General features: G+C 56.2%; 1 protein-coding gene across 2 annotated transcripts; it reads right to left on the reverse strand.

Moving 5' to 3' along the window:
* Nucleotides 1-3,494: 3,494 nt before the first annotated feature.
* Nucleotides 3,495-11,202, reverse strand: MARCKS (myristoylated alanine rich protein kinase C substrate). Of its 2 annotated transcripts, none has more exons than XM_072831696.1 (2): nt 9,810-11,202; nt 3,495-7,466 (listed from the first exon to the last, which is right to left on the reverse strand). In XM_072831696.1, exons 1-2 carry the CDS (start codon nt 9,909-9,911, stop codon nt 6,510-6,512), a joined length of 1,059 nt encoding a protein of 352 aa, XP_072687797.1. In that variant the 5' UTR covers nt 9,912-11,202; the 3' UTR covers nt 3,495-6,509. The 2 variants fall into 2 exon arrangements, with proteins under 2 accessions (XP_072687797.1, XP_072687796.1); XM_072831695.1 differs by lacking the exon at nt 9,810-11,202 and adding an exon at nt 7,998-8,511.
* Between the last annotated feature and the right edge of the window lie 1,907 nt (nt 11,203-13,109).

Below are 13,109 nucleotides of genomic sequence, written 5' to 3' on the forward strand. Positions count from 1 at the left end.
GACAGCACGTACGTCTGTGGGACTGGGGATTGCTGAGTCTCCTCAAACTCATAAATTTCCAGACATTTTTCTTACTATATGGGTAAGGTGTTATGTTGATATGTTTTGATGACATTTAAATATGATTATACAGCGGTAATTAGAGGGTAAGAAAAAAATTGCAACGCCTCCCATTTCTTTGAAATTGTATAAACAGACGGCTTCTCGGCATGAAACCCCAACTGAAATGAGGGATGTGCCAGCATGCAAGTCTGTAAACCCATTCCATTTGAGTAAAATAAATATTGAGTTCCATCTATCTTTTAGCACATTCTCAAGTAGCATCTTAATAAAATATAAACTGATTTCATTTATTGAATTCTATACCTTTAAAGCATAATCTACCATGAGCCAATTTAAGCATCGCTTATGTTACTTAAGGAAGTTTGATTTAATCAAACCAATACCATCATTGGTACCTTGGGAGGGTATTAGGGAACCAACTCATTATTCTGAAAATCAGTAAATAAAGGGAAAGAATTAAACATTTATCCTGACTTTCCATGAAGAAAGGACAACCGATGGACAACCAAAAGGTTGCTGAAGGAAACTTTCTCTTTATAGATATAACTGAACAAATAGGTGAAAAGGGAATAACAATTAGAATAACACCATTTGGCCACTTTATATTAATTAATGGATTTAAGCAAAAATCAATGGCTTTAAAGATCACAAAAAGAGAAATGATGAACATTGTATGCCTCCTGATAGAAACAGAACATCGCCTGTGATGTAGCCCTGTAAATCTGAATCTGATCAACCTCAACATCTATTGATCAACTTACAAAAACTACAAGAAACACAGGAAAGACAAAGTAACGTATTAAATGACAGCGTGGCGTGCAATCAGCAAAATCCATACTCTGGATACTAATGAACAAATAACTCAGTTTCTTGTACAAGTAAATCGCAAGGGAAAGTAGAGATGGATAAATTCAGATATAACATTATGTAGTGTTTTTAGACGATTCCTTTTTTTTTTTTTTTATGGTTTGTGTTCCAGAGATCTTATTTTATCAACTCATTAATGATTAAGATAGCCCTATAATCCACCTTTCTAATTTTTAAACTACCATTTCTCTCTTTTCTCAGGGAACAATAACGACAATAATAAAATTTTCAGGCTAGAAAGCAGTTTCTTTTCCATTGGAGGCAAGAGCAAAAGCAAGCCTGCAGAATTCTTTACATCCTCGGGTAGAGACCATCTTTCCCCTCCCACCAAGGAGTCCTGCAGCGGTTTCCTAGGGCTCCCCTAACAGAGTACCCCAGGCTGGGGGGCTTCAACAACAGATATTTCTTTTCTCTGTTGTGGAGGCTGAAAATCCAAAATCAAGGTGCCGATAGTCTCGGGAGGCCTGTGTCCTTGGCCGCTTTTTCATTGTGTCTTCTCATGATCTTTCCCCTCCATGGGCATGCACCCCTGGTGTCCCCAGTGTGGGCAATCTATTTCTTCTTCGAAGGTCACCGGTCATGTTGGGTCCCCTAACACCGTCTTTTGAACTTAGTGACCTCCTTAAAGAGCCTGTCTCCGAATACAGCCACATTCTCAAGTGCTGGGGGTTAGTGCCGCAACCCGACCCGGGGCAGGGGGAGGGCACACGGTTCGGCCTACACCAAGCCCATTCGGAATCTCACGTTTATCGATAACACCAATGCCGTATTAACTGCTTAAAACGGTTTGGAATTTAGAAAAAAAAAACCCTTCCATGTTAGCTCAGAAGCTAGACCCCTGAAGCTCATGAAATTCATCACGTAAGCCCCACTTTGCCAAGTCTGTCCCCGACACGCCTCCTCCCTCCTGCACTCCCAGACGCTGGCTCTTCACACCTGTGCTCTCCAGTGTGGTAGCCGCATGTGACCAGAGGACACTGGAAATGTGACCGCTCCAAACCGAGGTGTGTGGTCAGTGTAAAATACACCGGATTCCACAGACTTGGTAAGAAAAAAAAAAAAAAGTGAAATATGTCACTAAGTTTGGTGTGGATTACATGTAAAGGATCCTGGGGTTATTGGTTTCATGCTTGATCTTTGTTTTTTTTTTAATATGATTACTAAAAAAAAGTTTAAAGTCACATGTGGCTCTCATTCTATTTCTATTGGTTGGTGCTTTCCAAAATATGGGTATATCGTTTGACCTAAGGCTTGCTTTGAGAGCTTTCTTACACGGCCAATTTGTAACTCTCCCCAAGAATCGCTCCCCCCCCGCCCCACCCCAGTACACAGGTATAGAATTGTAGCACCACATCCAGTCCCTTACATTTCAAACCTAAGGAACAGCGTCCCGCTTGTTAGGAAGACAGCCTGTAATGCTAACGTAACGGATTCAAAGGAAATGTGTTGTATTGAAGTATAAGTGACAGGTAGTCCTGCCGCCTCTCACCTTTCCCAGAAATGAGGGAAGTTGTAATTAACAGCAATGGACAAAGATACCTATTTTTCAATTACCAGTCCTACTTAAAAAAAGTCTTATATTCTAATTTTAGCAAAACACTAGAACTGAGATTATTAGGATTCCTAGAAATTTTGCAGTAATTAAATACTTGCAACCCCTAGATCTTATGGCGGGGGGTTTTGCTTTTGTTTTAAAGTTGCTGTTGAGGGGCACCTGGTGGGCTCAGTCTGTAAAGCATGTGACTCTTGATCTTGGGGTTCTGAGTTCCAGCTCCAGGTTGGGTGGAGATTACTTAAAAATAAAATTTTAAAAAGTTGCTGTTAAAAAAAAAAAAAAAAAAAGGGTGCTGTTGTGCAGTTGAGAGGAACTGTAGATAGAAGTATCTTAGGGATCAGTTATTTCTCACTCTTTTCAGGTACATAAAGTAAAATACAATATACATAAAAAAATATAGTATTTCTTTCCCATTTTTAAAATGGCACTGTTGGATGTAAAGGGTGCTGGCAACCTGAATCCCCAGCAAGGACTGGAATATCTACGGACTGAAAGCATTTTAAGATTCATGTTTGATACATCCTGCTTTAAGCGCTTTCATATGGCTGGGAAGTGGAAAGGGGAAAAAATGCTCAAAATTGCAGTGAATGATGAAAGGAAAGATAAAAGCTAGTAGCCCTGTCACTTAACCAATTACTTAATTTTGAAAGCAAATTTAACTATGTTAAACTACGGGCCCCCTTCCCAAAGTATGTGAATGCAAAAAGCACCTTTTCCCCAAATTTTATTTTATTGTTTATATACATGAGAGGAATATGTAGATACACTGCATTCTTTCCCAAACATATTATCAAGACCTATCAGCACGATGTTTGTGGACTTGTTAACAGAGAACTCACCTTCAGGGGATATGATTATATATCCTAAATATAATGTCAAGCATACCTTCCAAATCCCTTAAATGGAGTAATAGTTAATACTTACCATCAACCCTTAAAATTTTAAGTTTTTCTCTAAAATTTGCATTTTAAAATTAAGTTTGTAAAAAATCCTATTTTAGCAAGCTTGATTATATCAACCGGTAAAACTTTATTTTACAAGCAATAGGAATTGAATCAAATGATTATTATAATCCAGAGGAAGTATCTTATAACCATAGCAAATGCCATTATACATACTGCCGATACAGATTTAATAAACAATACTGAACTGTACAAGAGTTATTTATTTTTCCTTAATCTCAAAGCTATTGTTAGTAATACAAAAAAGCCATATTAACATTTTTCCATTAGAAAACAATGTGATGTACAAAACTTTGGATGAAAAGGTATATGTCAAATTTCATTTAATCGCTTGGTGGAAAATCCACCACTCCATCAATACCACCCAAAGTGTTTTAGGCAATTAAAATCAAAATAATGCATCTTAATTCCAGCTGTTAAAAAACAAAAACAAAAACAAAACAAAAGAACCCAAGCCTAGCAATATAGTTGGCTACACAGTATTTTTGACTACTCACGAGTTAATTTTTTAAATCAATTTTTTTGAGTCCTCCCACATACTAGGCCCTGTACTTGGCCAAGCAGGCATTTGAGAAAAAGTTGGTGAGGTTGGAAAGACCCTATAAAGCAGTCCTTTGGTTACCAGATTTGACTTTTAACTTTCAAACATCCTTCAAGACCAACACACCCCAACTAAAAGTACATACTTTTCCAAATGCTATTTGTAGTAGTGGGGAGGGTATTTGGTAAGGAGAGGTCATGGACTATCATATATGATCTACTCTTCCAATTATTAGCACATGTCAAAAGCTAATGTACCTTTCTAAGGAGTTTAAGATTTGGCGCTCGGTTGTCACAAATGTGGTTCAGTCCCACCGTGAACCCTACACAAGGCGTGCTGCTCAAAAACAGCAGAGGTGTGCGTCAACTATTTTCCTTCGCCATTTCATGAAGTAATGGTACCTGATACACACCTTTATACCTTCAAATTCAATCCAGTTTAGGATCCAGTGAAGAAAAAAAAAAAATCCAGTTATGCGGTGGTAAGAGCAAAGGTGAAACTGGTTAAGGATCATCACTATAGAAGGAAGCATCATTCTCTATCTTTTCCCTTTGAGTAACAAGAGACTAACACACTACTGATTAAAAAAAAAAAAACAACAACAACCACTCGCAACTATCGAATTGAGGCAAGTACTAAAGGCCCATAAACTGACAACATTGCCCATTCACCACCATCACTTCTTTACATAAGCCTGTTTTCCTAAGGTATAACACATAATCTAAGCAGTATTTGGAAATCAGCCAAGCACTAATCAATTACAATGGCAGGTAATACACCATCAATTTCTGAAACACATTTGGCCACTTTTGTGGCCCGTCTGCAGTTCGGATTAAATAGACTCTCGCTCAGGTTTCTGGACAGGCATGACCGAAAACATACTTTACGAGATTTTCACATGACATTTAAATGGTCTTGGGGGGGGGGGGTCACACCACTTTTGTATTAAATGGTTCATTCTGACATGCTATATAACTACCATAAAAATAACTGTTGAATTTTTTAAATGAAAACTCAACGTCAATGCAGGTAAATGGTAACAGACACGGAAGGCTGTTGACTCCTTCCTGCGTGTAATCTGACACTGCTGATTATGAATTTCAGAGTCTGGAAAACTTCAGATTACAAACCACAAGAAAATTTACTCTTGATGGCATGCGAGATGTTCCTCAAAACTATCCTTGAGACCTAGAGGTCTCGGTACTTTATCAGAACATAAATAAACACAACAGATTTGTACATTTTATTCACATTTATTTTTCGCTTTTAGTGTGCTCACAGAAAATTAGAACACCTTAAGCAGGAGTTTAATAGCAATTTTTGTAAGCAAAGTTACATTCCATCTCTAAGTCAAATTGGTCAAAGCTTCTCCAGTATTTACAAAACATGATAGACAAGATGCTACACAAAACCATTGCATCTGAAGATTTTTTTTTTCCTTTATTCTCAAAGACGACTGGAAAAGAAAGCATTGTCTGCTGTAATCAAAAACATACCACAGTATAAACAGTAACCATTCCACTTATCACAGCTTGGTTGAGTTTAAAATTTGTGTTTAAAAGGTCCAAGATGACTGCAGTTTTACAAAAATGGGCAGGGTGGAGAGTTGCAAACTTCATGTGCTTCTGGATATCAAGATTTGTTTTTATACAATAGTCACAGTTAAAAACACCCTGCTGGTAATACATAATTACACTTTATTAAGGTCATAAACCAGCAATAAACAATAAAGCCTATACAACTTGTAGTTCTACTTAATCACTGACTGGTACAGCTAACATGAGATAAGTGAAAAGTTCCTATGGTTTAAATGAACTCCTAAGACTATGATCTTTTTTTTTTTTTTAAATCTGGGTATTGGTGTTTTTTTTTTTTTCTTTTTCCTTTCCTTCTTAGTCAAGACTTGTAGTGTTGTAAACCTGCCTCACAAAATACATTGTAATAACTTTTCTTTAAAAAAAAAAAAAAAAGACTAAGCCTTTACACCATCGCTTCTAGTGGTACATTGTTCTTGGCAATGTCACGCACCACTGGAGATTTCCCCTTCGTGGCCCCTATCACTTCATCTGATATCCCTTTTGACCCACCCATCTCCTTCATATATGGGCATGTCCATAGATTGACAAAGAAAGTTTACATTTTTGAATAAAGATGCAAAGTATGCAAAAAACATTAATACTGATGCAAAAAAAAAAAACAATAAAAAAAAAAAAAAAACGAAAGAGACACACAAGGCGGAGGAAGGTGGCTTAAGCGCTCCTCAACCTGTTGGAATGGTGGTAACAGAATGATCTGAGATGGGATCTGTGGGGGGGGGGAGGGAGGAGGGGGGAACAGAATTTGCTGCATTAAAAAAAAAAAAAAAGGTAAAATCAAAAAAAAAAAAAAAAGACATCTTTAAAAATCAATCCCTGGTTGTAGACGAGTTCTCCAAAACCAGTACCTGGCACCACTCCAACAAACGAACGGGGGGTGGGGGCGGGGGAGAAGAGTTCTCGGGTCGGCTCGGCGCTCCGCGCCTCTACTCGGCCGCCTCCGCCGGGGGGCCTTCCGGACTGCACTCGGGCTGGGGCTCCTGCGAGGACGCGGCCGCCGTGGCCGAGGCCGAGGCCGAGCCCGCCGCCGCCTCCTCCGCGGCCGAGGCCGAGCCCGCCGCCGCCTCCTGCTCGGGGCCCGCGGCCGGCGCCTCCGCGGCCTCCCCCGCGGCCTCCCCCGCGGCCTCCCCGGGCTCGGCGGCCTCCCCGGGCCCCGCGGCGGCGGGCGGCTGCTCGGGCGGGGCGGCGTCGCGGGGCTGGGCCTCCTGCGGGCCGCCGGCCGCCGCCTGCTCAGCCGCCCGGGGCTCGGCGGCCTCCGCGGCCTCCCCCGCGGCCTCCGCGGCCTCGGCCGCCTGCACCTGCGCCTGCACCTGCGCCTGCACCTGCGCCTGCGGCTGCGCCTGCGCCTGCGCGCCCGGCTCGGCGGCCTCGTCCTTGCGGCCGTCTGCGGGCGCGCCCCCCGCCGCCTCGGCCTCCGCCTCGCCCGCCTCCTTCTTGTTCTTCTTGAAGGAGAAGCCGCTCAGCTTGAAGGACTTCTTGAAGGAGAAGCGCTTCTTTTTTTTTTTCGGGGTCTCCCCGCTGGGCGAGGGCGCGGCGCCATCCTCCGCCTTGGGCGACGACGTGGACGACGCGGCGGACGCGGCCTCCCCCTCGGCGGCCGCCGGCGACCCCGGCGACCCCGGCTCGGCGGCCTCGGCCTCGGGCTCCCTGTCGGCGGGCGCGGCGGGCGCGGCGGGGGCGGCGGCGGCGGGGGCGGGGGCGGGGGCGGCCTCGCGGTCGGCGGGCGGCTCCTCCTGCTCGGCGGCCGGCGCCCCGCTCCCCGCGGCCGCGGGCTCCTCCTTGTCGGCGGCCGGGGCGCTGCCGTTGGCCTGCAGCTCCTCCTTGGCGCCCGGCTCGGCGGCCGCGGGGGACGCGTCCCCGTTCACCTTCACGTGGCCGTTCTCCTGCGGGCACACAAGGCGGCAGCGTCACTCGGGCGGCACCCGGAGGCCCCGCGCCCCGCGCCCCGCTGGGGGATGGGGGGACGGGGCCTGCACCCTACGGGGGGCGGGGGGAAGGCCGTGCGCCCCGCTGCGGGGGAGGGGGGCGTGCACCCTGCTGCGGGGGGCCCGTGCACCCAGCTGGGGGGGGCGTGCATCCTGCTCCGCGGGGGGGAAGGCCCTGCGCCCCGCTGGGGGGGAGGGGGCGTGCACCCTGCTGGGGAGGGAAGGCCGTGCACCCCGCTCCAGGGAGACCCTGCACCCTGCTGGGGTGGGGGGGAGGCCGTGCACCCTGCTCCAGGGGGAGCGTGCACCCTGCTGGGAGGGGGGTGTGGCTGTGCACCCCTCTCCGGAGAGAGGCCGTGCACCCCGCCCCGGGGTGGGGGGAGGTCCTGCACCCAGCTCCAGGGAAGCCCTGCACCCCGCCCCAGGAGGGAGGCGGTGCACCCTGCTCCCGAGGAAAGGCCGTACACCCCGCTCTGGGGAGGCTGTCACCCCGGCCCCAGGGCGGCCGTGCACCCCACTCCGGGGAGGTCCTGCACCCAGCTCCAGGGAGGCCGTGCACCCCACTCCGGGGTGTGGGGGGAGACCGTGCACCCTGCTCCCGGGGAGAGGCCGTGCACCCCGCTCCGAGGGGAGGCCGTGCACCCGGCCCCGGGGGGAGACCGTGCACCCCGCCCCGCGGAGGCCGTGCATCCCGCTTCGGGGAGGCCCTGCACCCGGCCCCGGGGAGGCGGCGTCGCCGGCCCAGATGAGCACCCTCCGCGGAGCCGGGGCAGGGCCGGGGCGGCGCCCTGGAGACGCGGCGGCGGCCGGGAGCGCCGGGCAGACGCCCTACGGTCCCACGGCGCCCGGGCCGCGCACGGGGAGCGGCGCATCGCCCACCGCAGCCCCCGCCTCCCGGGCTCCGCACGAACAAGAGCCACGTAACACACGATGCTCGGGGCGCCGTTAGGGCGCAGGCCCCGAGCCCGGCCGCGCGGTCCCCGGGCCCCACGCCCTGGAGGGCGTCCAAACCCCGAGCCCCCGGGGGCGCCGCGCGCGGCCTCCAGCCAGCAGCCCGGCCTGCGCGCGCACGGGCCTCCGCCCCGCAGGGCTCGGGGGCGCCAGGGGGCGCTGCCGCTCCACGGCGCGGGGCTGGGCGCGGGCGGGCGCGAGCGAGGGGCGGGGCCGCGGGGTCCCCCGCCCTGCCCAGCCCGGCCCTGCCCGCCGGCCGCGGCGCCCCCGGGCCCGGAGCGCGCAGCCCGGAGCCCGCAAACAAAGCTCGGGCGGCCCCGCGGCCTCCGGGTCCGCGCCTGTCGCGGGGGTCGGGCCTCGGCTTCCGCGCCCACCCCCCTCGGGTCGGCGGGGCCGGGCGCGCCACGGCGGCTCCTTCTGCACGTTCCACGGGTTCCGAGCCCCTCGGCCGAGCTCGCCCGCCCACTAGGGCGGAGGAGGCGAAGCCACCGGCCTCCGCTCTAGGAAAAGAGGCGTGGTGGGCGCCGGCGCTGGCGGAGCAGCCGCCCGTGGCCGGCCTCGCGCGCCCACCTGCCTACCCCCGGGAGCGGGGTGCACGGCCTCCCCCCGGAGCTGCGGCTTCCCCCCGGAGCAGGGTGCACGGCCTCCCCCCCCGGGAGCTGCGGTCTCCCCCCTCGGGTCCCGGCGGCGCCGCGCGCACCAGCAGCCCCGGCCCGCCCCGGCCCGTGGGCACCGGCTCCGCAAGGACCCGCGGAGCCCTCCCTCCCCGGGGACGCCGTGCCCAGGCCGGGTGGGTGCGGAAGGCAGGACGCAGGCCCGCGGGAAAGCCTCCCGGGGAGCCCCCGGCCCCGCGCTCCGGGAGCCGCGCGCCGCCCGGGCGCACAATGAGCGGCCCTCCCCGGCCCCCTGGCCTGGCAGCCCCATCACGCCACCCGGCCACGTCGAGAGCGACCCAATCCGGAGCGCAAACGCGGGGGCCGGCCCGACACCTTTGTGTCCACCGAGCGCACACGCGACCTGGCCGGGGCGGGGGGGGGGGCAGCACCTAGCTCGTCACGTTCCAAGCTCCAAACACGCCATTTTAGACACTTCGCACTTCTCAGCTCGCGGCTGCACGACAAGTGGCCGGGGTCGCCCGGGCAGCCCGCCTCCGCCCCCCGCCGCCCCCCGCCGCCCCCCAGGACGAGCTGACAATTCAGGCGGCCGCCTCCCAGCCAACTTTCCCGGCGGAACGCGGCCGCGCGCCTCCCTCCGCCGAAGGCGCCCCGGGCGCGACCCCGAGCGGAGGAGAAGCGTCGGGGCCGGCCGGGGACGCCGGGGACGGCCGCCCGCATCCCAGGTGGACGTTACCTGGCCGTTCGCTTTGGAGGGCGACGAGGCCACGGCCGCGTCCCCGGGCCTCTCGGCGGCGGCCTCTCCCTTGGCGGCGGTCTTGGAGAACTGGGCACCCATGCTGGCTTCTTCAACAAAGAAACTCAACAGATCCAAGGGGGGGAAACAAAGAGCCTCCGGTTGGTGCAACGACGGGGCGAGCGGCGGCGGCAGCGGCGGCGGCAGCGGCACACACCCCGGAGGGAGGGAGGGGGGAGTGGGGGTGGCGGAGAGGACAGGACAGAACCGACTAAATACACTCCGGGTAAAAAAACCTGAAGTCCGAGAGCTAAAAAAGCAGCAGCGCAGGAGGGAGGGAAAAAAAAAAAAAAAAAAAAAGGGGGAGGAAAAGAGTCGAGCACGAAAAAAGGAGCCCAAGTGTAGCCTTTCTTTAAAAAAAAAAAAAAAAAAAGAAGTAATAAAAAAAAAAAATCCCAGATTTGTAGCCGCACCGTAGACAAGAGGAAAATGGAGAAATCTCCCTGGTTGCTAATAAGATGCGGGGTCCAACGCCCAAGTGCACAGATGAATGGGCTCGCGGGCGCTGACGCGGCCCCCGCGCGCACCGGCCAATCCGCGCGCCGCACACAAAGCAGGGGGCGGGGCCTGCGCGCCCGGCGAACAATGGAGCCGCGCTTTGCAAAAGGTTTGAAAATCGGCCCTCGGACCGAGAATTAACGTCCCCCAAATAAATAAATCGATTAAAAAAAATGCATGCCCCTCGCCTCCCTCTGCTTGAAAATAATGATGCATCCCTGGATTGGCTTGCTTTGTTTGGAATTAATTAACGCGGGGGGAGGGGCAGGAGGAGGAGGGTGGGGAGGAGGATGGGGAGGAGGATGGGGAGGAGGAGGAGGGGGTACTTGTGGACGGGGGCGGAGAAAGCGTTAACTTGACTCGCTTTGACTCCTGTCGGTCTATATCCGCGTCTGGCTCCCCTCCCCCCAGCCTCCCCGTGTGTTTATGTGCGTGTGTGTCTGTGTGTGCGCGTGTGCGTGTGTTGGGGACAATGGCTGGGATCCGTGCGCGGCGTGTTCCATGTCGGTTTCACAGATCCTGCACCGAGTTTGTGTTTTTTTTTTTTTTGCATGTGTGTATGTGTTTTTTTTTTTTCTTTTTAACGGTCGCAAACGTGAAATCGGTCCCCCCCCCCCCACACACACACCCCTTCCCCGTCGAAAGGCATTTAAACCACGAAGATCGAATTTCATCAAACGACATCTCGAGTTGGAATTAGGTCTGTAGGCCAGACGTGGAAGATGCACAGGCGGCGACGAGCCCGAGCGCTCCACCGAGGAGCAATCTTTGCATATTGGCCCGCGCCGCTCCTCGACTCGCGCCCCCACCCACTGCACCCCCGGCCACTCGCAGTTGGTGACCCCCCCGCGCCCACCACCAGCGCCGCCGCCGCCGCCGCCGCGGTGCACACTATAAAGTGGGGATCCCAATAGTGGGCGTCGCATCGCCGCCCGGCCTGACAGCGCGGCTCCGCTGAAACGGGGCGCAGCCTGGAGCGCGGGGCCCCGTGTCCCCGCTGGGGGTGCGCCCCCGCCGCGCCGGTGTGAATCGCTTGCAGCCCGCCTCGGAGGGGCTGTTTCCGAACGCGTGTGCGTGTGCGTGTGCGTGTGCCCGGCGGCGAGTGAGCTCCCGGAGGCGGGGCGGGCGGGCAGCCGCGAGGAAGCCCCGTGGAGACGCGGCAAGCGGAGCCCCGGGCGCTGCAGGTCGGGCTCGGGGTGCGGACCCGGCTCCCGGGGGCGTGTGTGCGACCCGGGGCACCTCGACCCGCGCCCCCCGCCACGCAAGGTCGCGGCGCTGTTTGTGCGAGACCGGGCGCGGCGAGCAGGCGGCCAGAACCCGAGGCTGCAGCCTGGTGCCCCCCCCCCCCCCCGCCACCGCCTGCGTCTCTGCTCCCGAAGTTTCCGCCCGTTGCCCCCGCAGACCCTGTCCCCGCTCCCACCCCGCGGCCCCGAAAGGAGCCTCTACTCGCTTGGGGAGGCGGGCAAGTGTCTGCGGCCGTTGGCTCGGAATTCTCACGCTGCTTTATTTTCTGCTTATTGTAGGGAAATGGGTCACACTTGGAGCGAAAAGAGATGGTTCGAGCCAATAACTCTTTGTTCAAGGACGGCTCTGCCGGTGGCGGCGCCGAGCCCGTGCTCCCGGCCTCCCGGCCTCCCCGGGGCTGCCCACCCCGCCGCGCGTGCTGTCCCCGTGGGGACCCCGGACCCCGGCCCGCCTGCGCCGAGCTGCCCCGAGAAGCAGCTGCTGGTGCAAAGCCCCGTCACCTGAGGCTGCGCCCCCCGCCCCTGCGCAGGCCGGCGCGCCCCGACCCGGGGCTCTGAGCGCTGCCCGGGCCTCGCAGCCGCGCCCCCAGCCCTCCGTCCGGGGCCGCCTTTACCGCTCCTTTGTTGCCCGGCCGCCCTGCAGCTTTCCCCCCTTTTCTTTCTCCAACGCCTATTTGCCTGGTAGCGGCTGGTCTCCCTGGCAACGGCCACGGACGATTCGGAGCCCGGGACCCGGGGCGGGGGGGGGCCGGGACGCGGGGCCGAGCGGGCGAGACCGGGCCAGATGGCCGTGGGGGGGGGGGGGCGGGGGCGGGGGCGGCAGCTGCGGGGCGCGGAGCCCGTGCGGACGCGGAGCGCGGGGTAGAGAGCGCGGCCGGGCGGGCGGGGGCCGCTCCCTCCGCAGCTGACCCGGGGGCGCCCCACCTGGGGACACCGCGGCCCGGGGAGCAGGCGGGGTGGGGGGTTGCTGAGCGGGCCTGACCCGGGGTCACCCCACCCGGGGGGCACGGGGGGGGGACCGGGTGCTGAGCGGGACTGAGCTGGGGCCGCTCCCCCCGCAGCTGACCCCGAGGCGCCCCACCCTGGAGGCACCAAGGTGGGGGGGGGGGAACAGGTGGGGGCGGGGGACTGAGCGGGGCTGACCCGGGGTCACCTCACCCGGGGGGCACGGGGCGGGGGACGGGGTGCTGAGCAGGGCTGAGCGGGGGCTGACCCAGGGTCACCCCACCCGGGGGGAACAGGTGGGGGGGCGGGGGACAGAGCGGGGCTGACCCGGGGTCACCCCACCCGGGGGCACCACGGCCAGGGAAGTGGCGGGGGGCGGGGGGCTGAGCTGGGGCCGCTCCCCCCGGCAGCTGACCCGGGGGCGCCCCACCCTGGAGGCACCACGGTCGGGGCGGGGGGAACAGGTGGGGGGCGGGGGACTGAGCGGGGCTGACCCGGAGTCACGCCACCCGGGGGGCACGGCGCGGGGGACGGGGTGCTGAGCAGGGCTGAG

The sequence above is a fragment of the Canis lupus genome, chromosome 7 (assembly GCF_048164855.1).
Source record: "Canis lupus baileyi chromosome 7, mCanLup2.hap1, whole genome shotgun sequence".
NCBI lineage: Eukaryota > Metazoa > Chordata > Mammalia > Carnivora > Canidae > Canis > Canis lupus.